General features: G+C 37.8%; 1 protein-coding gene across 5 annotated transcripts in view; it reads right to left on the bottom strand.

The window, feature by feature from the left end:
• LOC107031489 (protein SHOOT GRAVITROPISM 6) overlaps positions 1–21,815 on the bottom strand; it is a 36,737-nt gene extending 14,922 nt beyond the window's left edge. Inside the window, exons 1-21 of one of the 5 annotated variants that reach the window (XM_015232890.2) lie at positions 21,657–21,815; positions 20,630–20,720; positions 20,493–20,547; positions 20,272–20,403; positions 19,137–19,208; positions 17,012–17,102; positions 16,822–16,917; positions 12,942–13,020; positions 12,782–12,845; positions 9,850–9,953; positions 9,524–9,632; positions 6,440–6,529; positions 5,198–5,275; positions 4,877–4,944; positions 4,695–4,794; positions 4,423–4,599; positions 2,570–2,659; positions 2,382–2,447; positions 2,113–2,211; positions 1,944–2,018; positions 382–441 (exon numbers count right to left, since the gene is read on the bottom strand). In XM_015232890.2, coding sequence (XP_015088376.1) covers positions 382–441; positions 1,944–2,018; positions 2,113–2,211; positions 2,382–2,447; positions 2,570–2,659; positions 4,423–4,599; positions 4,695–4,794; positions 4,877–4,944; positions 5,198–5,275; positions 6,440–6,529; positions 9,524–9,632; positions 9,850–9,953; positions 12,782–12,845; positions 12,942–13,020; positions 16,822–16,917; positions 17,012–17,102; positions 19,137–19,208; positions 20,272–20,403; positions 20,493–20,547; positions 20,630–20,720; positions 21,657–21,696 — 1,836 coding nt within the window. In that variant the 5' untranslated portion in view covers positions 21,697–21,815. Of the gene's footprint in view, positions 1–381; positions 442–1,943; positions 2,019–2,112; positions 2,212–2,381; positions 2,448–2,569; positions 2,660–4,422; positions 4,600–4,694; positions 4,795–4,876; positions 4,945–5,197; positions 5,276–6,439; positions 6,530–9,523; positions 9,633–9,849; positions 9,954–12,781; positions 12,846–12,941; positions 13,021–16,821; positions 16,918–17,011; positions 17,103–19,136; positions 19,209–19,293; positions 19,432–20,271; positions 20,404–20,492; positions 20,548–20,629; positions 20,805–21,656 lie in introns of those variants that run through there. The other 4 variants (XM_015232889.2, XM_027919691.1, XM_027919692.1 and 1 more) reach the window with 4 other exon arrangements.
• Positions 21,816–22,334: the final 519 nt, after the last annotated feature.

Raw genomic sequence — 22,334 nt, 5'->3', positions numbered from 1 at the left:
AATAAGTCAAAGGGCAAATACTAAAAGAGGGTAGACAGACTAGAAAAAAGAGATAACTTAGTCACAATGCGGTAGCAGAAAATTCAAATTATAAAGTATTACTTTTTGAAGTTCCAATATGAATACAATCAAACCATGAAACATATACTATAACCCATAATTTAGCTTGAAAAATTACTAGGCACCTCAATAATGTAGCCAACAGTTAATGAAATGACACAGAAACAATTCAACTTTAGCTAATTAGTAAAATAACTAGGCCTTTGACATCAATCCTCAATTGCCTGGTTGTTTGTATAGTATAAATTCAATGCATAAAACCACCAAAAAAAATTGCTTAAGTATGTGTAAGCTCGTTAACATATTGCATATATGTTATACCTCATCTTGCCAAAACATGTTAATGTTCTTGGGAAAGAGTGGTGCCAGATAACACAAGACCTGCAAAACAAAAGCAAAACAAGTGTTAAAACTATAAATTAAACTATTATTAGATTTCAGAATCATTTGACACCCATATACAAACAGAGGACCCTTTCTGATAAACTAATGCAGAAACGAGAGGAACATCACTCTGTCGGAATAAAATGAAGTCAGTATTACTTGGTGTTAAAATAAAAGACCACACCCAGATAGCCTAAGAATCAGTGACATATAACGGGATAAATTTAGAGAAGGTAATGAAGAAGTCATAGAAACTACTCCGAATGCTGAAGACTGTAATCTTGTATTAGTCTTCTCCCCTGCCTGCCTTACACCATGTGCATTTCCTGGAGAAATTTAAAGGGATGCCCAGTGTACTAAGCTCCCGTGCATCTCCCGCTATGCGCAGGGTCAAAGGAGCGGCCGTACCACAAGGGTTAAAACTATATAGTGTTTTAAATATATATACATATATGATAACTATATAATGTTTCTACAGTTCAAATTGTTTGAGTGAATGTCTTCTATGTGATGACAGAAGATAAAGAGGGGGAGAAAAGAACTTCTAGGAGGAAAAGATATTTATGATCCACCCAGAATTCATAATAACAAAAAAATCTCTCATGTGGACTGCTTCAAGAACCTGTGAGTTATCATAAAAACATAAGAGCCTGGATAAGTCTACTTTGACTCTCTAAAGCAGTTCATCGTACCTAAGACTACCTAGTTTGGCATCTAAATCACAATGTTAAGTGTAAATGTTTTAACCTTCCAAAATAGCCAACACATTCCACGTCTCACTTACTCTATTCATTCCAAAAACTACCAAGAACTTCTTTTAGAGCAGCAGCTAACCAGTAGATGAGAAAACACAGGTACATAGAAATTTCATCTTAATTTCAACAAGACAGAACATTGTTGTGTGTGTGAGTGGTGGTGGTTGGGGGGTGGGGGGGTGATAGGTCCAAAGTTCAGGATGAAGCACATTCAACGTGTAGATAAATTTGTTCTACATGTGGAACGTGCTTCATCCTGAACTTCTGGAAAATGCATAGGAAAGAAAGCTCATTGGACTAGCTTTCAGTAAGGCATCATAATCAGTTTTCCATCAACTATTTAAATGTTGATAGACAGGCATATCAGACATACAGACAGACATGACAAACAATGACCTTCCCATAAATTCTGTACGAAATTGTGCTAATCTCATCCATAGCACCGGCCACCAAGTATAAGTTGCTACATGCCGATGGGCCAAGTCATTATGCTAAACTTCTATTCTAGAATGAAAATAAGAAAGCTACGTTTTTTACTCAAACTTAAGGCATGAATACGTCATAAGAGACCTGATAAATGCATCCAATCAACCATACTAAAGACCGTAGAATAGCCATTCGTGAGGAGGGTGTGTTAAAAAGGAAAATTGAAGTTGATAAAAGTCTGCTCTCTCTAACTGCTTAACTGAGATGATTACATATCTCAACAATTATTATACTCTAAGATGCTGGACAAGGACTTACAGTTAGAATCTGGGTTGCCAGCTGTTCCCTAGCCAGCGGATTATGGAGAAGAACAATTAGGCGTGCAAAAAGCTCCTAAAACACCAAAAAATGAGGTAAAGTAGTTGTATACTTCTCTAAACAAGGTAATATGATTTCTCTGCTGCTCAGTGAAACTAAAGTTGATTACCTCAGGATGAGGAATATCAGCACGAGCTTTACATTCCAACACCGATGCACCACTTTGAGAAGATCTACGCCTGCACAATTCTGATATGCATTTGCAGACCTACAAAGAAGGCACTTGAAGGAGTTATGGTATAAGAAGTAGATGTGAAACCCCATTACTGAATAGCAGATAAAACATGCAAGCTTGACATAAAGAAGTTTTCAACAATTAAAACAGATAGTGAACCTTGTCAAAAAATGAAAGCCAAAAGGAGACAAAATATCTCATACCGTGGCAACTGCACCAGTGTAAACTCGTGGTATAATCAGCTTTAACAAAAACGGCCATAAAACATGCTACAATTCGCACAAATTAGATTCAGTTATTCCAGAAATAATAATAATATGCATAAAGAGGTGGAGGAGGTGAACACAGAGTACTAAACTGAAATTGCTTAAAGGGAGAAGTACTCTCATACCTCCATCTCAGGGACAGTAACAGTTATTAGAAGAAGACCCTTTTCACAGATTGCCCTCAATTCTGACAGTGTAACAGCATCCATCTTCATCTGATATAATTCGAGCATCATATAGTTTAGTGCTAATTATGGTATATGTGAATAGTGTAGATATGAAAATATTTAAATATGGTATGATTAAATAGTCTAGATATGAAAATATTCCCGCAGTTAGGAGATTGTGTAGTATTTTATTAGTTTCTTTCCTTATTTATATTATTTTATTTTCTTATTTATGTTATCTGTAACAGGTATTTAATCCCCTCAACTTGAGGGAATGGTTAATTAGTTCAATTCCTAATATCTCTTCTTCTATTACTTCTTATCATGGCAGCAAAGCCACTGACTTTTTAGCACTCTCTCTCTGAATGTTGTTCTATTACAGTAACAGAAACTGAACGGAAAAAAAAAACGGAGGGATCGGTCAACTGGTCGCTAAATCAATCATATCAGAAAACTATTCGAGTTCATCTCTCTCTTTCCCCAGTACTTCCTATGAAACAAAAAATGGCTCATAATCGAGATGATAATGAAGGTATTGCTCAACTCAAACAACACCTCTCAAGTCGCTTTCAGACTAAGGATTTGGGCAAGCTGAAATAATTTCTAGGCATTGAAGTGGCACAGTCTAGTCATGGTATTGCTATTACTCAAAGGAAATATGCCTTAGACATTTTAGAAAACGCTAGTATGTCGGATCGCCAGCATGTGGACAGTCCATTGGATCCAAATACAAAGCTTATTCCAAGACAAGAGGAGCTTCTAAAAGATGCTAGCAGATACCGGAGACTTGTTGGCAAGCTCAACTATCTTACGATCACACGACCAGACATCTCATTCATTGTTAGTGGAGTAACCCAGTTTTTGCAATCACCTTGTGATAGTCACTAGAATGTAGTGATTCGCATCTTGTGATATACCAAAAGCTCTCCGGAATGAGGTTTATTGGATGAAGATAAAGGGATACACCAATATTGTTGGATATTCTGATGCAGATTGACCAGGATTTCTTTTTGACAGGCCGTCCACATTAGGTTATTGTGTTCTAATTGAAGGCAATCTAATATCTTGGAAAAGTAAAAAGCAAGTTGTCATAACTAGATCAAGCAAAGGCAGAATATCAAGCTATAGCACTAGCTACGAGTGAGCTAGTATGGTTGAGACAACTACTCCAAGAGTTGAAGATGGGAGGAGTCGAAAATTACAATTGGTGGATAGTCAAAATCACTCCAAGGATCCAGAATCGGCTATATTTGTGGCAAACAAGGAGCATATGACTTGTACCTCCAACTTGAGGGGGAATGTCAATTATGGTATATTTGGACAGTGTACATATGGGAATATTTAAATATAGTATGATTAAATAGTCTAGATATGAGAATATTCTTTAATCCCTTTAACTAGACAGTAAGAGATTGTGTAGTATTTTATTAGTTTCTTTCCTAATTTACGTTATCTGTAACAGCTATTTAATCCGCTCAGCTTGAGGGAATGACCAATTAATTTAATTCCCAATATCTATTCTTTTCTTCTTCTAATTTCCCATTTGGCATATAAAAAATGGCATTCTGATAGAAATTCTGACACGCTAGTTATATGCAGGAGTCAACTCAAGTTGAAGTTCCCCATAGATGGGGAACAGGAACCACCTCATGTAACCAAAAAAACAATGATGGGAACCACCTCTCCCTCTCCCACCCCAAAAGCCAAAGGAAGCACTCTGCTTTTTATCACACACAAAGAAAAGGGCAAGCAACTCAACACAACCATGAATATGAGATGAAATTGGTGGAAATATTGAAAAAGAGGCATACCTCCACTTTCTTGTACACAAAAGGGTAATAACCACCAGGTGACGAATTCAATTCCCTGGATCTCTCAGTATCATCTCTGTGCAGACCAAACATTGCAGAATGGCGAACAAGATATTCAATGAACATCTCTCCAGAAGAACCAACCAAGTAACAGTGGGAAGCCATAACCACAATTAGCTGCAAGCAAGCAACACAATCACATATAATCTAGAAGTAAAGTAAGTGTTTGCATAACTTGGTCACTACAGGCAAAACTTTCAACTCTTAAATACCTCTGCAAGGGCCTTACAGACCCCTAAATTAAGTTCATCCAATAACAGCTTCACAACTTCAATTAGTAAAGGCCTCTTACTATGCCAAGCCTCGGACAATCTACAAAAGTAGTCCAGGAAAGTCACATGGGGAGAGAAAAGATTAACATGACATTAACAAATTGAGGTGGAAAAAAAAAAACCTGGGTAATAAATGCTTTAATACAGAAAGTGCACCAACAGCCAGGGGTTCTTCTTTCATCTTGCATTTCTGACAGCAGTAAAGAGTAAATACACACCATTTAATGGAACAATCTCACAACTATATTTGACATTTCATATTTTTTTAAAAAGAGGGTTGAATTCTGGAGTTCAAAAACAAAATGGAGGAAAATGGAAAAAGGCTGGGTGATTCCCTATTGCAAGCTTTTGATTCATTTCTGATTGCCTCCTTGATAGGTGATACACTGAGCAAAATATCATTAAGTTCTTGCATTGGAATGCATGAAGGAGAGAATACCCACATTAAGAAGGAAGACAAACAAATCTTCCGGGTACACCAAGCCAACTGTTAGGAAACAATGTTGAACTTCATTATAAGTCTGCCATTCACACAAAATAAAGAACTATATATTAGTCAAATATAACATGTGAAGATACATTGAACAATTTTGAAAGATGAAGCAGATGTTGATAGAAGGGCACAAAAAAAATCAAGGTAATGTTAATATGACCAAAAACACATGGAAGAAGGAAAACAACCATATACTACCTTCAGAGAATCTACTAATTTAAAGAATGGTATTTAGTGCTGTTAGCCTCTCCATTTTCTAAAGAGTTAAATATCCTTATCAGGACTGCCATAAAGCTATCATTGCTTGCACGATAACTCACTTTAGATGTCTACCAAGACTCGCAGAAAGCTGCTTCTTTTTTAACAGTTCTTACCACTTTAATATCAACAAAACTTCTTCCTTCCAAACTGAGAGCAAATAAAAGCAGACATCTTCTTTAAAGGAACAGCATGTAAGTACCAAAACTATCTATACCGACATGTGGATGAACAAACTAAGGCCACGCGCAACCTGGGAGTGGAAGGAGTATCACTAGATATTTTAATGTAAAATCTTTCTACCATGTTCTATAGAAGAGAGAAATTCGAAGGCATCTCTCACATAGCTATCTGTGCATAATGGCACAGCAAAAGTTGTCTTTTATAAGTGGGCAGCTGCTAGTAGTGCAATTCTACTCCTGAAAATCTTAGGAAGAGAGGAAAAATATATGTTTGTTGGTGCTTCAAGCATAGTTGGAGAAGGGGTCATACAAGTCGCACATCTACAGTGGCTTTCTTCAAAATTGTTTTATCTGATCTGATGTGTGCCAACTGGAAGATGCTGACAAGTAGCGTGATCTCCTTAGAAGTTGGTGAGGAAGAAACAGGAGGCCAATCCGTTCAGGTTACAGAGGATCCTTCCATGCGCCATTTTTTGGACAATATGGCAAGAAGCAAACATAGAAGTGCACAGAAAATATCTCTTTGTATAGAAGATTAAATGGGATTCCTAGAATCTAATTCATTTAAGTAAGCTTGTACACCCGTGTGTTTCTCTTGGGTTAATCTAAGTAGTGAAAAAATAAAAACAACCTAAGGCCTCAAATACAGAACTTAGGCCTGAACAGCTCCAAGCAAGAAATGACCATCAAATGGTTAATCAATGAAATGCACTCTTTAAAGAAAAAAGAAAAAATAAATCAATAAACAAGACCTTCAGCCCAACTGAGAAATCTGAATGCTCTTTTTTGTCACTGCTTCTACAAACCACAGGAAGAAGAGTTGACAATGTGATACTAAGGTCCTGCACACATCAAAGATAGTTAGCTACCTATCTAAAGCAGAATGACACTATAAATGCAACAGTTAGCAATGAAATGATTGTATATAACATCAGCTATACATCACTCTAATTGGTGAAACCTTAATGGCTCTTGAGATAAGTTACAAGTGGCATTCGTCCTCAGGGGTTAGCTCAATTTGGAAAATGTTGAAGGACATGTGTCTTAAGTCACAAGGTTGCGCCTTGCGCCAAACGAACTAAGTTCAGCATTCAAGTGGGGAGCAAAGAGGTGGGCCAATCATCCCCAAGTTTTAAAGGCTGCTGTTGGCCCAATGGATAGGCTCCAGACAGATATTTAGTCATCGTTAAAAATTACAAGTGATGTCCCAACAGAAATACAATTTGAGGCAAGAAATTAATATCTAGAAGAACCTAGAATAGACCATCAAGTTATCATTGCTAAAGTGAGTAGGTTCAACAAAATTGTTTGGTCAAAGGAGTAAGTACTCTATAAAGAATAGGGATGGTTACTCCTATGTGTATAACCCAAACAGTTTACAATGATTACAGCCCAATAACTTTTTACATCTAAATTAGCCAATGTATGTTCAATACATTCAAATTCATGAAGTCAAATCTCTATGACACTATCAATCTAATTTTTAATTTCTTCCTCGAACTACGTACAACCCTTTTCACTTTTTATTTTCAAATCAGCTAGCACATGAAGTATAAGAGTGTATATGCATTTTTATACATTATATATATTACATTACATATTCATCTTTATACCTTATTGATATTATACATTACGTATACAATCTATAAGTGATGTATTTGCTTTGTATAATCATCTAGAAGCAGTGTATAACTATGTTTAAACAATAAATTCACACTATTCTGGGGAATTTGAATAAAGGATGAGTATATGTCAGGGAGAAAGCGGAAGTAAGACAATATAAAGTATTTATTTAATTAGAACTATTGCTGTCATTTTACATATCTATTAATGCATGTTCAAGTTGGGAACAAATTAATATGGACAACTATCCCACAACTTAGACCTATTATCCAAAGTTGAAAATAAAAAAACATAACCCATTTGTTAAAAAAAAATATAAAGGGGAGAAAGTTGAAGACATAAATAACATAATTACCGTTTTTGGGTTCTTCAATCAGAAGTTACAATCCAATTTCTTATTTAAAGAAGAGAGCATGTCTCTTCTAAAAGAAAAAATAGTGCATTGCTAATTACTAATTTAATAGCCACTTGTGCTAAATTAGGCAAGGAATTGATAGTTAGGCTAAAAGGAGTTAGTAAGATGACCAAATGGTCAGTCACCTTAATTATCCCTAAAGAATATTTGTCTGCACTTTGTCAAAGATATACTCCTTGGAGTAAATTCTTACGCCTTCTTTTTTAAGACTACCTTCAATTTAATTTTAATTTTGTAATTTGATGGTGTTCAGACCATCTTGCATGCACCTCGACTATCACCGAGTACCTATCATCTCCCACCAACACAGGTACGGATAACTCTTCTTTTTTTTGACGACAAGGGAAACCCGCAACCGCTACCCTTTTGGGTGCGCACAGGGTAAATCCCCGCTCCATGCAATAGCTCGCAAACCACATAGGAGAGGTAACCCGCGACGAGCTCGACCCAGAAGCCACACCCCTTGCTTTCGCTGGCAAGGGGTTTCGAACTTGAGACCTCTTACATGGAAGTCCCAAGCTCAAACCACTGGGCCACCTCGAAGGGTACAGCTACGGATAACTCTAGCCGTGAGGCTTAGGAAAATAGAAAGAAATCAATCAGTTTCTTTTTGTCTCCTCTATGATTTCAACCCTAGCCTGCCTCCAAGGTTCCCTTCGATGAGCTAAAGGCCTAAATGGTGAATAAGTAAGGTGTTTAACAAGCTGCGTCACATTGACTTGGATATCAAACATCGCTAGATTTTTTGACAAGTTATATTTTAGCAATCATCATTCATCAATAGTAAGACCATGGCCTAAACTTCCTCTAAAGGAATTCAGGAGTTCCGAGTAACATGGTTACCTTGTGTATATCATTCATTTTGCAGCAAAAAGATACAAATGCTTATATTTAAAAGTGCACGCATGTTAATTATCTTTTTCCAAACGATTTCTCAAAAAAATATCTTTTTCCAAACAACAAAATGCATGCAGATATGTTCCTAGATCAACCTATGCTGCTTGTGCATCCTCCTTCCTGACCAGCTCCAGTGCTTCCATTAGAGTGCTAGGTATCACCAGTTTGACAACACAAGTATATCTCTATGCTTCAAAGTAACATATATATTTTGATCTTTTTAATACAGCCATGACTATTTTGATATATCCAGATATAACATGAATATCCAGGTACTGCCACTTTGACCCAAGTTGCTCAAGAGAGAGAGTTTGGAACTGACAGGAGACTAGTGATAATGAGGGAATGCCTCTCTGTTTATCAGAATTTGAAGGATGACTCCTTTAACAAATTTGACTACCCTTTATATGCAAGAAAGAATGGAAAAGGGGGAATTTCCAGGTTGAATCAGAATTAGGTGATACATGCCATTGGAATAAGAGATGAAACAGGAGGCCACCTGAACTGCAGTCATGACAAGTCACCAGCTGGTGAAGTGCGAAGTGAATGTGTTGCCAAAGCAAACAATTGGACAGTGTATCATGGTCCAAATTGTGACCGTCTTTTTCTTTCTTTTTTTATAAAGTAAGATTTCCTTGTTGCACAGTACTAAGGCAGTACAGTCGAAAATTACAAAAAGTGCCAATAGTGACTGTCTGTTGCAGGGGAACACTATAAATCATGACCAGTCACAATGACTTCACCAAGATGCTATAAATAACTGATCCCAATTTGTCTTTCAAAAACAAAACAAATAATCACTAGATATTAGAAGTAATAGGAGAAGAATTAGCAGAATAGCAAGTTATCCTACAGAATTGAGCAGTCGTACAAAATTACTGGGCATACATGTGTTTCCTACCTCAAAATCAAGTAATGGTGGACCATTTTCCGACAGTAATGAGGCGTTTAATAGATTATGGAGGCTACAAGTTGCCACAAAGGCTACATCATCTTGATCCCTCTTGTACCTGAAAATCGAAAGCTATCGTTGTTACCGAGCGCATAATGCCTAAACAGACACAACAAACAATTTTTCCCACTGAAAGTGTATCACTAGCATTTCTAAGTTTTTTTATTTAAAAAAAAAGTAGTGCAAGCAAGGAGCCAGTCATTTGACATCAGAAGTATTTGTGTCAGTTGAAATTATGTATTTCTAGAATCATAGCAGTCCAGTGTATGTCTTACAGTTCCAATATAGTTGGAATAAGTCTTGGCAAAGCTGCCTTCAGCTGTGTCCTAGTAATAAGACCAACCATCTGCCCTAATGCTTCCACAGAAGATAAGCGAACCTGAGAAGAAATAGCATGTCAGGAAACAAAACTTCCTCTCCCCTTGCCTATTCAAAATGAGCAACAGATGAAATGGAATGGAAAGAAAACAAAAGGTTTGTAATCTATTCAACATACTAATAGGTGAAAGCATCTATAGATTATGTGCTGATTCAAAGCACCCTTATCTATCATCAAATCAACTAGTTCGAATGTGATCTTACATCAAGGCTGTGATCAGTATGGAGGAAAACATTTTCCAACTTCTCCATGTTTATTTGGTCAAAAATTTTGGCATACATTTTCTTTAGAGAAACAAGTTCCTTAAAAGTGAGAAAATTACCTCCCTACTGATAGGAAAACAAGCTCCACAAGTGGCATTCCACATCGATTGGGTACTCTCCACCATCCAATACATTTCATCTTCCCCCCCCCCCTCCATAGCCCTCGTCCCCACCACCCTACACCCCTACCCTCTCACTCTCACCCTTACCTCCCGTAGTATTTGTCTAGATCATATACAAATGCTTTTAGGATAATATTTTCGCTTACGTACTGAACACAAGAAAATAAGTAAGAAACCCACTTATTTTCCTAAAAAGATCCAAGAATACATTTTCCATGGAAATGTGGAAGGACAAATGAAAGCGTAGACTAACATCAGGCAAGCTACCTCCAATACCTCATGGCCTCTGAACTTTGTCCCGTGCGTCTACAGCACTAGGTGAAATTGGCCACTCATAAGTCAACTTGTTATATTACCTTATCAGAAAAAGATCCCGACACCCAGGAATAATGTATATGCCCTTCACAATCGGTGGATTGTGTGACCATCTCATCTTAAAATTTAAGTCGGTAGAGAGAACATAATTGTATTTACTTAATTATATTCTCAGCACTCTCCCTCACATGCCAGCCTGATCTATTTTTTCATGGCCAAACACTTTTTGATAATAGGTGGAGGTGAGATTTGATCCAAAGACATTTGTCCTTGATACCATGTTGAAGTGTGTGACCATCTCATCTAAAAGATTAAGTTGTTAGAGAGAGCATACTTTTATTTACTTAATTATATTATCAGCACCAACGCCCTTCACCCATTCTCCCCCTTACTTCACCCTCTTTCTCCCTCATTCCTCTTATTTTATTTCATACACCACGGTGTTCTCATTATCTTCTTTCTTCCACCTACTCTCTCGTACCCTCCCTCTTACCATCACCGCGCTTGCTCTCCTAGCTCTATGCTTAATGTTTGTAATCAACTTTATGATTTTATCATCAAAACCCTCATGGAAACCCCTAAGAATTACCTGACACGAGAGCTTATCCACCGACTCATTCTCTTTTTTTTTATAGAGGTACCATTACTTCTATATATCCACAGGTATACTACACCAACAGGTATAGTTCCCCAACAAAAGTAACTTACATCTTGTGGTTCATGTTATCCTTACAAAAATTCTAAAACACCAAATATGTCTTCTGTTTGAGCTAATAGTTTTTACTCACACCAAAAATAAAATAGGCCTAAGCAACTCATCATAAGAATTTGTAAGTTGCTTTGTACTCCTACAAAACACCTCTTGTTTCTCTCAATCCAGACTGACCACCATATACAAGCCGGGACAATCTTCCATCTCTCCTCCTTCTTACTTACCATACCATCCTTGTTCCAGCATCTTAGGACACCCGCTATGTTTCCAGATTTCACCCATCTGATTCCTTTTAGGCATATAAACATCCTCCATAGTTGGACTGTCCACTAGCAATGCAAAAATAGATGGTTGATTGTCACAGTTTGTTCCCCGCATAGAACTTGCCCAGCGACTAATTGATGACCCTTTTTGCTTGGGTTTTCCTGTGTCAAGACCTAAGTTGCTCGGACTCTCCAAAAATGATTCCGCACTCGTGTCGGATCCTTCAAAAATACACTATTTTAGAGGATCCGACACACACCAGTCGACAATTTGAAAGAGTCTGAGCAACATAGGTCAAGACTGCCTCTTTTGCCAAAAACCAGGTGAAACAATTAACTTTGTAACGAATCTTTGGTTTCCAAGACCAATCTTCTTCCTTCACTACTCCTGAATTCAGCTCCTTGTATTCTGAGTTGACAGAGAACTTTCCATTCTTGATTTGCTCCATTTCCAGTATGTCCTCTTCTCCATTGAGGTTATTGAAAAACAACTCATTTTGTTATCCGTCTCCAAAGCTTGACAAATTTCCACTGTCCCTTCTCCATGGTTGACAACTCTACAGTGTCCCTTCTTCATGGTTGACAACTCTATACTGTCCCTTCTCCCCCAATCTTTCTAAGCAATCTTCACATTGGTCCTCCTTTCCCTCTTCTCTAGCATTCTCGCCCTTCTAAAACTGCTACAATACCTCAATGAGATGACTTCTGAGACTACCTTTCTCCCTTCAATAGCATTACTCGTGTCATGCGGGCTACCATGTTACAATTTGGAAAGGAAAGGTGGAACTATGAGACAACATTTACTTTTACTGAAGTAATATTGTTATTGATTTTTTTTTGGTTGATACTTGCAAAAAGTTAGCACAGAGGTTTTTGGTAAATTCAGGGGACATTGTTTCTAAACTCGTGTATATAACTATATCTAATGGGAGATTCAGCAAAATGTAGTTTTCCTTAAACAAAAGAAATTGACCTCGTCAAAGGTACTCTCCAATGGAACCAAGTTGATCATAAAACTTGATAACCATTCACGAGGAAACTTAGGTAGACTCGTAAGAAAAATAGAAATGAAAAAATAAAAATATGGATGAAGACAGTTTACATATAAAGATGACATCTTAAAATAGTTCTAAAAAGAGCAAAATAGGCATACCTTCAGATCCCGTGAAATTGCCCAAACTCTCAATAATAGTTCAAATGCAGAATTCAAGAAAGACCTGCACAGTCGACGCACTCATATTCACCATGAACAACTAAAATGAAAATCCTTGGAAGAAAATCAGAACCAAACAGAAGCAGCAAATTGGTCTCACATGATATCAGCATCTACAACTGAAGACAGAGGGAAGTCTACACTGCACTGCCAGCAAGATTGGCACCAACATTTGAATGCTGGAAAAAATAAAAACATAAGTCCCTTCAATGAAAACAAAGAGAACACTTGAGCATGAAGTGTAACATAAACTACTAGAACAACTTTTCTCATGAATAAACGACTTAGTGATTTGTATCACTCTTAACCAATCATGTGCACTGATGATATAACTTTGCAATGAATAGAAGGTTCACCTCTACCAGAATTTCAAATGTTTGAAAGAAAAATTCTCATTGCTTTTATTCAGAAGAAAATTAGGGGTGGTTTCAACAACACTGTGCCATTACTTTCCTCTTGCTTGGTGAGTAAATAATTCTTAGAACGGAAGAGAAGTGGCGTAGATATATTGACGGATCAGGTTGTTACAATAGATACCACTTTACCCCTCATTCGTCCCCGCACGACTACCCGGACGGAAAGAAGACAAACCGGTTATCGAGGTTTACCACACGATTTGACATGTCAAGAATGTACTCCCCTACGCAAGTGATACAATGCTACCACGTCCCGCGTACCCAAGAATACCGGAATAGGAAATTGGAACACACAAATCTACTAAAATAGTTTCCCCGCACATATTACTGGACCCCTTTATAGCAGCACTATTGCCGCTATAGCGGCTCGATGCGGATCAAGAAAAAGGAGAGGAATGGGTTCTCATGTCCATTTCTCCCTCTTCCAACTCTTAAACCTTTCTCAAATTCCTCCCAGACAGAGTGTCTGAAAGCGACGAAATTAAGGTAAATACGTGTACTCTTCTCTCCTTACTTCATTTATGCTTAAAAACGATTGCATGCTACGAGTTGAGCAGAGTAGAATAGGTTTTGGGTTGATTTCTTAAAATAATTGCTTGATTGTCAAACTTGCCGAAGCATGGGGCTTCCCCTTATGTTCACAACGCTACTACAACGTTCTGGGCGTGAGGATCACGAGAAATAGGGCGAAAAACGGGTTTGAAATGGTGGGGAAGTTGAAGGCGTGTTCTTGATGAAAAACTTAGATTCGGGAGTGATCTAGGACTCGAAATGACTAGATTTTGCATATTGAAGTAGAAGAGCACTTAAGGAACACTGACCTGTAGAAAAACTTGTCGAAAACAGATTTTTGGGCCAAGGGGCGCCATGGACGACCCCCCCTAGAGTTCTGGAAGATGAAGGCCACTATAGCGACCTATCATTTCTCTACAGGGGGTGTTGCTATAGCGGGCAAGCACCCACTACGGCACCTTCCGCTAGAGCAGTCTGCACAAGCGCCATAGACCCCCCCCCTTCTCCCGCTATGGTCACTATAACGGAAATACTGCAGCCTCCAAGCTGCTCCAAGACCATATTTTTATCATTGCATGCACTCCTATGATGATTATATGTTTTTCTAACACATGCTTCCAAATATACATGTTAACAAGGACAGAATTAAGGGACCAGACTACCCCTATGAGAGATTTCTCAATGCTGTGAGCCATGAGCGGTACAAGGAGATGCGACAAATGGGCTTTTGTCTAGAGAGGGACTTCAAGATGAGGTGAGTGGCTGAATAGGCTCCCGCCTTCTACAACTGAATTCAAGAGTTCGGTTGGGGTCCCTTGTTGGTAACTCCTCCTTTTTCACAGTGCAGGTAGGTGATGGAGTTCTATGCTCATCTAGTTACGGTCCAATGGGATTCCCCCAACTTACCGTCTACATTCGAGGGGTGGACATCCCTATGGATGCACGGTTTGTGAATTTAGTATTGGGAGTGTCACAGATTCATCATGAGCCCCGCACAGCCAAGCTGAGGGAGACTGACATGACATGGCTGCGGAATACACTAGTGGAAGAGAAATACTGGGAAGAGGTGAGTCGGTTCACTACAAAGGGCCTTATCAACCACTACTATTCACCTGACGCCCGGAGATGGTTAACACTAATTGGCCAGAAGGTTCACCCATCGGGTAACCTTACCGATATGACCTATCCTCGAGCCTTGGTGGTAGTCTACATCATAGGTGGGATCCCCGTGAATATGGGTGAGCAGATCATGGCAATGTGAATGGATTTATACCACGGCAGCAAAAAGTCCCCGTTCCTTTTGGCCTAGTGTATGTACTATGCATGCAAGTAGGAGTGCCCTTAGATGACACAAATTATGAGGTGGAGAATGACAGTGCGTTCAACCCCTTACTGGAAAGGAAACCTTCCTCACAAGTAAGGGGTTGAACACGCCATCATGCTCAACCTCATAATTCGTGTCATCTAAGGGAACCTATACTTGCCTTCATAGTATAGACCCTAAGCCATGAAGGGAAGGAGAGTTCTTGCTGCCGTGGTAGAAATCTTTCCCCTCTACCACAATTTGATCCCCCACATTCACTGAGATCCCAGTTTGATACAGGCTACCACCACGGCCCGGGGATAGGTCACATCGATAAGGTTATCCAATGGGCAAATTCTCTGACCAACTAATATCAACCACCTTTGAATCAGGCAAATAGTAGTGGCATGTACGGCCATCTGTGGTGAACCAATCAACCTCTTCCCGGTATTTCTCTTCCACCGATGTATTCCACAAGCATGCCATATTCGTCTCCCCCAGCTTGGCCATGTAGGGATCATGAGGAACCTTCGGTACACAGTGCTAAATTTACGAACTGGGCATTCATAGGGATGTCCACCCCTAGGAAGCAGATGGTGGGGTTGGGGGAATCCCATAGGACCGTAGCCAGATGAGCATATAACTCCAACACCCACCTGTATTTTATAAAAAGAATAGTTACCACCAAGGGACCCAATCAAACTTTTGAATCCGGTTGTAGAAGGTGAAAGCTTATTCAGCCATTCCCTTCAACTTAATAGCCCTCTTTACACAGAAGCCTACCCGCCATATCTCCCTGTACCACTCATGGCTCGCAACATCGAGAAATTTCTCGTAGGGGTAGTTTAGGCCCTCAATTCTATCCATTGTTAACCTGCATATTCGGAAGCGTGAATTCAGAAACCATGGAATCATTTTAGGAGTGCACGCGATAAGAATTGTCTGGTCTTGGAGCAGCTAAGAGGCTATATTTACGCACTCCCGCTATAGCAGCCAAGGTGACGCTATAGCAGGAGAGGGATACTACGGTGCTTGTGCAAATCGTTTTAGCGAAAGGCGTCATAGCGGGTCATTGATCAGTAAAAAACATCCTTCAACAGAGCAATTCCCAAGAAAACCCTCCTTTATGTTGGCTTCACATGTCACTTATTCCTACAAGAGAACAATTTTCTATAGATTTTCCTCGCTCGCGCCCTCCTAAATTTGGTAGTCTCCTCTTACTAAAATCAAAAGAAACCAAAAAGAACTCCTTGATCCTCTTGATAGCTCATAAGTTTTATGTGCCATCAGATTAAAGAGATAGTTGTTATCCCCTTTTGCAACTAACCTTCCTTCATCAAGAGCCATATTAAACTCCAGTTTGATGCCCTTTCCCCGTTGCTATTCCCCATTGTCTCACTCCTTCATAGGCTTCACCTCCTCAAAGCACATAGGTGTTATCTCATAGCTATAAGAATCTCAGACAATTGCAATTAGGAGAACGTGTAGAGAGAAGACAACTCTTTCTCCCTCCCCTTGGTAACCTCATCAGCCCATACTGTTACATCTCTTCAGGAATCACCAACCAAGCAAATTTTACCAGCTTCTTAACAAAAATATAAGATTTTAACCCGCTGGAATATTCAGAAGTCACAGCTTCCAATAGCAAATGCTCCTACTTCTTCTTTTAGGAGAATGACATGCTAATTTAAAGCAAGAGAAAGCTTTTCATGAAATGTTGGAGCATATAAAGTTTTGGGATCTATTACCATTTGCAAAAATTGGCCGGTGGATGTCCCTCACATTTCCAAGAATGGGCACCACTCGTGCCAGTATACCCTTTAGGTGAGGAGTAAACTGCAAAGCTTCAAATGTCATAGATGTAGATCAGATAAGTGACTTGGGTCATAATGTTAAAAGTGACTCGCAAAAGTATTTGCAACCAAATAAAAAACTAACCATCAGCTGATGCAAAATCTGCAAGAATTTGAACCATGGCTGGAAGAGCTGAATTTGACCCTGAAAGATGGAGGAATATTTCTTCCATCATCTGCCACAGACAATCGAAGAATTAAACTAGAACAAAAAAAGTTCAGAATATCAAAAAACAAGAATAAAGAAAAAGTAAAGACAAACAATTATTTGTCGGGTAACTGTGCCACAGAAGTAAACATAGCACAAAAGAAGGTGACGATCTGCTTTTTTGTACTTCTCTGGGTGAGACGAGTAAGTTTAACAAAAAGAAGCATTTCCTCTGAAATAAACATTAAGGATTACGACAGAATGTACAAATTATGATAGATTGCCAAGGTAATGCACCAGCTAGAAAGAAAATTCATAATGCACCAGCTGGAAAAGAATTTCATCTGATCTCATCGATTGTAAAGCTGTTCAATGTTCTAAAGATCATAAAGGAACAAACAAGCAAAACTCCAACGCATTAACGACGATGATAGGTTTTGGATTTTCAGACTGTGAGATGTGTGAATTGAAAAACAGTTCTGCTGATGAATTTTTAGTGTGGTCACAGCCTCCCAATTCATTAACATCTAGTCAAAGTCAACCCATAAAATCACTTTAAGAGCAAACTAGTTCAACTGTCAAATAAAGCCACTTCTTGTGGAGTCGCTACAGCAATAGTCATCAGCTACTTATCAGCACAAACCAACTTCCCCCATTCAGGTTCATGGAGAGCTGGTTTTCTAATCAAGTAAAGAGCCTTATTGTTGATTTCCAGCATCAAGACTATTGTTGGACAGTAAATACGGAGCAGCTACTTCACATGTTGAAACGACCATGGCTTTTTTTTTTTTTTTGAGAATGATAACTTTAACGACCATGGCTTCAAAATCATTTTATTTTATTTTTTATTATGACTTCTACATCATTAACTGAAGCTATGCAGCCCCAAAAGGAAATTAAGGATTCTTTTCTATCCTCAAAAATTCTTGCACTACTTCCATTCCATATGGACCACCATATAATCGCAGGAGTATAATTCCAAACTTTGATAGAGACTTTCCCCAGCCCTATTTTGTACTAGCAGTGCAGTAAATCAAGAGTTGACCAGGGCATGATCCAACTGAGTCCCAAAATGCTAAAGAGGTTCATGGAATGCCTGTAGCTTCCAAGTTACACACTTCTGCTCATTTCAGTTAGAATGGTTCATCCCATTCCTGTTTCCATCCAACTATAATAGTGAGATCCATTTTTGTTAGAATTGTTCTAAACTCTATTTAAATGACTTCAATTCCCTTCAAAATAAGTTTTCTTCTCCAATCCAAAAATCTGTCTAAAACATTATCCAGTCCCATTTCTAACCCTCTAATTTAGTATGTTGTAGAAATTCATCCCCCAGCCCACTAATTCCCTTCCAAACTCTCTTCCAAAACATCCTACTAAAACCTTAAGGAAATATACATTCTATAATCTCATGTATGCCGGTTTATACCCAATCAGGGACCGTCATGTCGCAAAAATAGATAAATAAATAAATAAAAGTGCCCCATCGCTAACAGATAAAACCTTTAGATGCAGTGGTTTCACGATTCTCCGAGTATTAAATTGCATAGAAATACTAAATTCAAGTTTCACCACCATCCGTCAGCACATACTTTTTCACATGTTTGGCTCAATACAAAGAACCAGGTCGGAATATGATATGCTAAGTTGCATATCTAAAAAGAATCTGATAAACCTCTCTCTTTAACACTATAAATTTTTAAATGAACTGATGCACAAATGCAACAGAGCTAATATGAAAATCATTGAGTAGTTGAAGAGTTCCACAGCACCTTTTAGTAGTCAAGACTGAAAATTCCTCAGCTTACTGCTGGCAAGCTATAACAAAATCAACTCTAGTACTCTACCACAAGGCTCTTAATTTCTCAAAATATGGCTTCGATAGATATTATGATAGTCGTAGAAAAAAGAAACATGAATTATGAAATACATGTTCATAAGATCACATTCCCTCTTCTAAAATCCATTCATAAGGAAACAAAAGAAGATAGGAACTAGAAAGCACAGATAGCATTCCCTCAGCTAAAAATTTATTTTCTAAGAAAAAAGAAAAAACACTCACCAGATCTGGCATATGTGAACCAATTGATACAAGTACACCAGCTGCAGCTCTTTGCCAGTCAGCGTTAAGTTCCTATCATGAGATCAAACTAACCGTTAAGAGTAATATGAACACTACCAGCATTGCACGGGACATGAAAGAAGTAAATTTGACATACTGTATACAAATAACGAAGTACAACTCCCACCCAAACAACATGGACAGAGAACTGCCTCCAACACCAATCAGAATCATGGTGGATAAAACCCATAAATCCACAACAAGGAATCAGAAAACTAGTAGTTATAATCATCACAAGTCCAGCCAATCCTTGGGAATGGACGAGAGAGAACAACCGAAGTGCAAAACATTACATTTGATATTCCAATAATGAGACTCTAAATCGGAACTCTAAACTGCTACATGTTGATTCCTAGTTCATGACAAATAGATGCAGGGGTCCAACAGCAAGTTCATTCAAACCCACCGCCATGCGCCGAGCCAGGTGGAGGCAAGGGGGTTCATCCGAATCCCCTTTGGCGAAAAATTAGACAATGTATAATACATGGTTCAAATTATTTTTTACGTATATATAGTAGATGTTGAATCCTCTTGGCATCTTTGTGTGTTTACTTCTGTTTACTTCTTTATATATTTGAAACCTTAGTGGAAGTTCTGGCTTCCCTCCACTGCCCACTGCTTTCTCCTCAACCTCGATATAAATAGTCGTCAATATTTCAAAAATACATAGATATGCTACTTTTGCACCCATGTCATAGAAACACTTAAAATGATGGATCCGCATTTGATTAGCAAGCATTGTGACGTAGCTCCTTCCTGAATTGTTAAATCAAATTGTAGCATAATTTTAGTACTCCCTCCGCTTCTCAATTTATTTGGTTGGTTTGACTTGACATGGAGTTTAAGAAAATAAAAAGGACTTTTGAATCTTGTGATCTTAAATTAAAGAATTAAAGATATGTAGAATGTATCAAAATATCCTTTGATCATGTATTCTTACCGATGCAGCTTGGAAAGTTGGAATTAAAGAGTTGACAAAAAGGAAAAAGGTGTCCTTTTTGAAACGGACTAAAAAGGAAGAGAAGTAATATAAACAAATTAAAAACAGAGGGAACAACATAATGGTACACTCTACCTTGGTTGAGATCACCTCAGAAGTAGCAATTTTGGCCAACTTTGCCAGATAATTATGATCAACATCTCCTTTATCCAGAGCTTGAATTGCCACTGACATCACTTGAAACAAACCAGCTATATTCCCAAACCTCTGAAATCCATAAAATCCCCAATTAAGAAAACTACACTACCCAATTGTTCACATACAATATAAAAATGTAAGTAATGAACAAACAGTACCCGTCTTCCACCTCTTGATACTGTTAGGCAACAATCAAGAACCAGAAGTGGATTTCTGAAAGAAAAAGAATAAAATAAATTCAATGTGACCCAGAAAAAAAAAGACTTGGAAAGATATAGTTCGGAAATGTACATACAAGAAAGTTATCTCCTTTAGAGCAGCCATTGATGCTTCTCGTACAATAAGTGAATCATCCGCCAATGAGGACACCAGAACTTGAACTGCCTCTATATGCCACAGCCCCAACAACCCAAAAGAACAAATAAATTAATCCAAAACCCAAAACATTGAATTTTCAACTTGAACTGCCTCTACATAGCACAACCCAAAAGAAAATAAATCAATCCTAAACCAAAAAGTTAGAATTTTTAACTTGAATTGCCTCATAGAACAGCCCCATCAACCCAAAAGAACAAATGAATTATTACTACAACAACAGCATACCCAGTGAAATCCCACTAAGTGGGGTTTGGAGAGGGTAGAGTTTATGCAGACCTTACCACTACCTCATAGGGGTCTGGAGAGGATAGAGTTTACGCAGACCACTACCTCATAGGTAGAGAGGTTGTTTCCGAAAGAAACTCGACTCAAGTGCAGTAAACCAAAGTAAAAAAAGAAGAAAACAATGAATAAAGCATAGCTATTAATAAGAAAGAAGTGTAAAGTCGACAAGAAAGATACAATAACAGCACCCAAATAGTGCCATAATGGAAACACAATAGACAACAAATGAATTATTCCAAAATCAAAAAGATCAAATCTTTAACTTGAACTACTCTATATAGGCTATATCACAACCTAACAACACAAAAAGAACAACTAAACTAATCCAAAACCAAAAGGATTGAATTTTCAATTTTAACTGCCTCTATATTGCACAACCCCATCAACCCAAAAAACAAAACACATAACTTAATCCAAACCAAAAAGATTGAATCTTTAACTTGAACTGCCCTCTATATAGCACAACCTCATCAACCCAAAAGAACAAATTTAATTTTTAACTTGCACTGTCTCAATATAGCACAATTCCAACAACCCAAAAGAACAAACAAACCAAAAAGATTGAATTTTTAACTTGAATTGCCTCTATATAACACAATCACATACAAGTTAATCAAATCTCAAAAAGCAAAGAATTCTTAATCTGAAAAAGGGGTTACCGGCGGCAGGAACAGAGTTGCCGGAGCTAGAAGACGCCATGAATTTAGGAAGGGGATAACAGAGATCGCCAAAACAGAGGGAAAAAATCCCCAAACAGAGAGCTGTAGAAGGAAAAAAAAAAGGTACAATGCCAATGAAGCAACAGATTGTACCAAAATTTGTTGAATTATTTGTATAATAAAAATTGCCAGGTGTTTTGCTAATGTATTATGTTAGTTGAAAGTTTGGCATGTGGCACTCAAGAAGGAATGTCAGTGTAATAGCTCGCAAATTACATTCGAGTTAATCGAGTTCGATCGAGAAAATATGTAAAAGATTGTGAATATGAAAAATTATATTTGATAGATTCATGTTCAATCAATTTAGCTATCTCGGATAATTTATTTGTTATTTTTAACGTATCGTAATATATACAGAAAAAAGATCAAAAATACATTTCAACTTTAGTTTATTAGGTATCGTTAAAATAAAAGTTATTTATAATCTCGCCGTTATTAATTTCACCATTTATATCTCTCGATTGATGAAAATTCCCAAATCAATTAAAATTAACCCCATTTTGATAAAAATTATCTATTTCCTATTTTAAACTCATACCCGACCCATCTAAGATTTTTTTTTTAAATAAATTAAAAAATTATCTATTTCCTATTACTTTTTTTTTTTATTCTAATATA

This window comes from Solanum pennellii, chromosome 9, assembly GCF_001406875.1.
Source record: "Solanum pennellii chromosome 9, SPENNV200".
Lineage (NCBI taxonomy): Eukaryota > Viridiplantae > Streptophyta > Magnoliopsida > Solanales > Solanaceae > Solanum > Solanum pennellii.
Note: the sequence above shows the minus strand (reverse complement) of the source record. Positions and strands in the feature narration are given on the sequence as shown.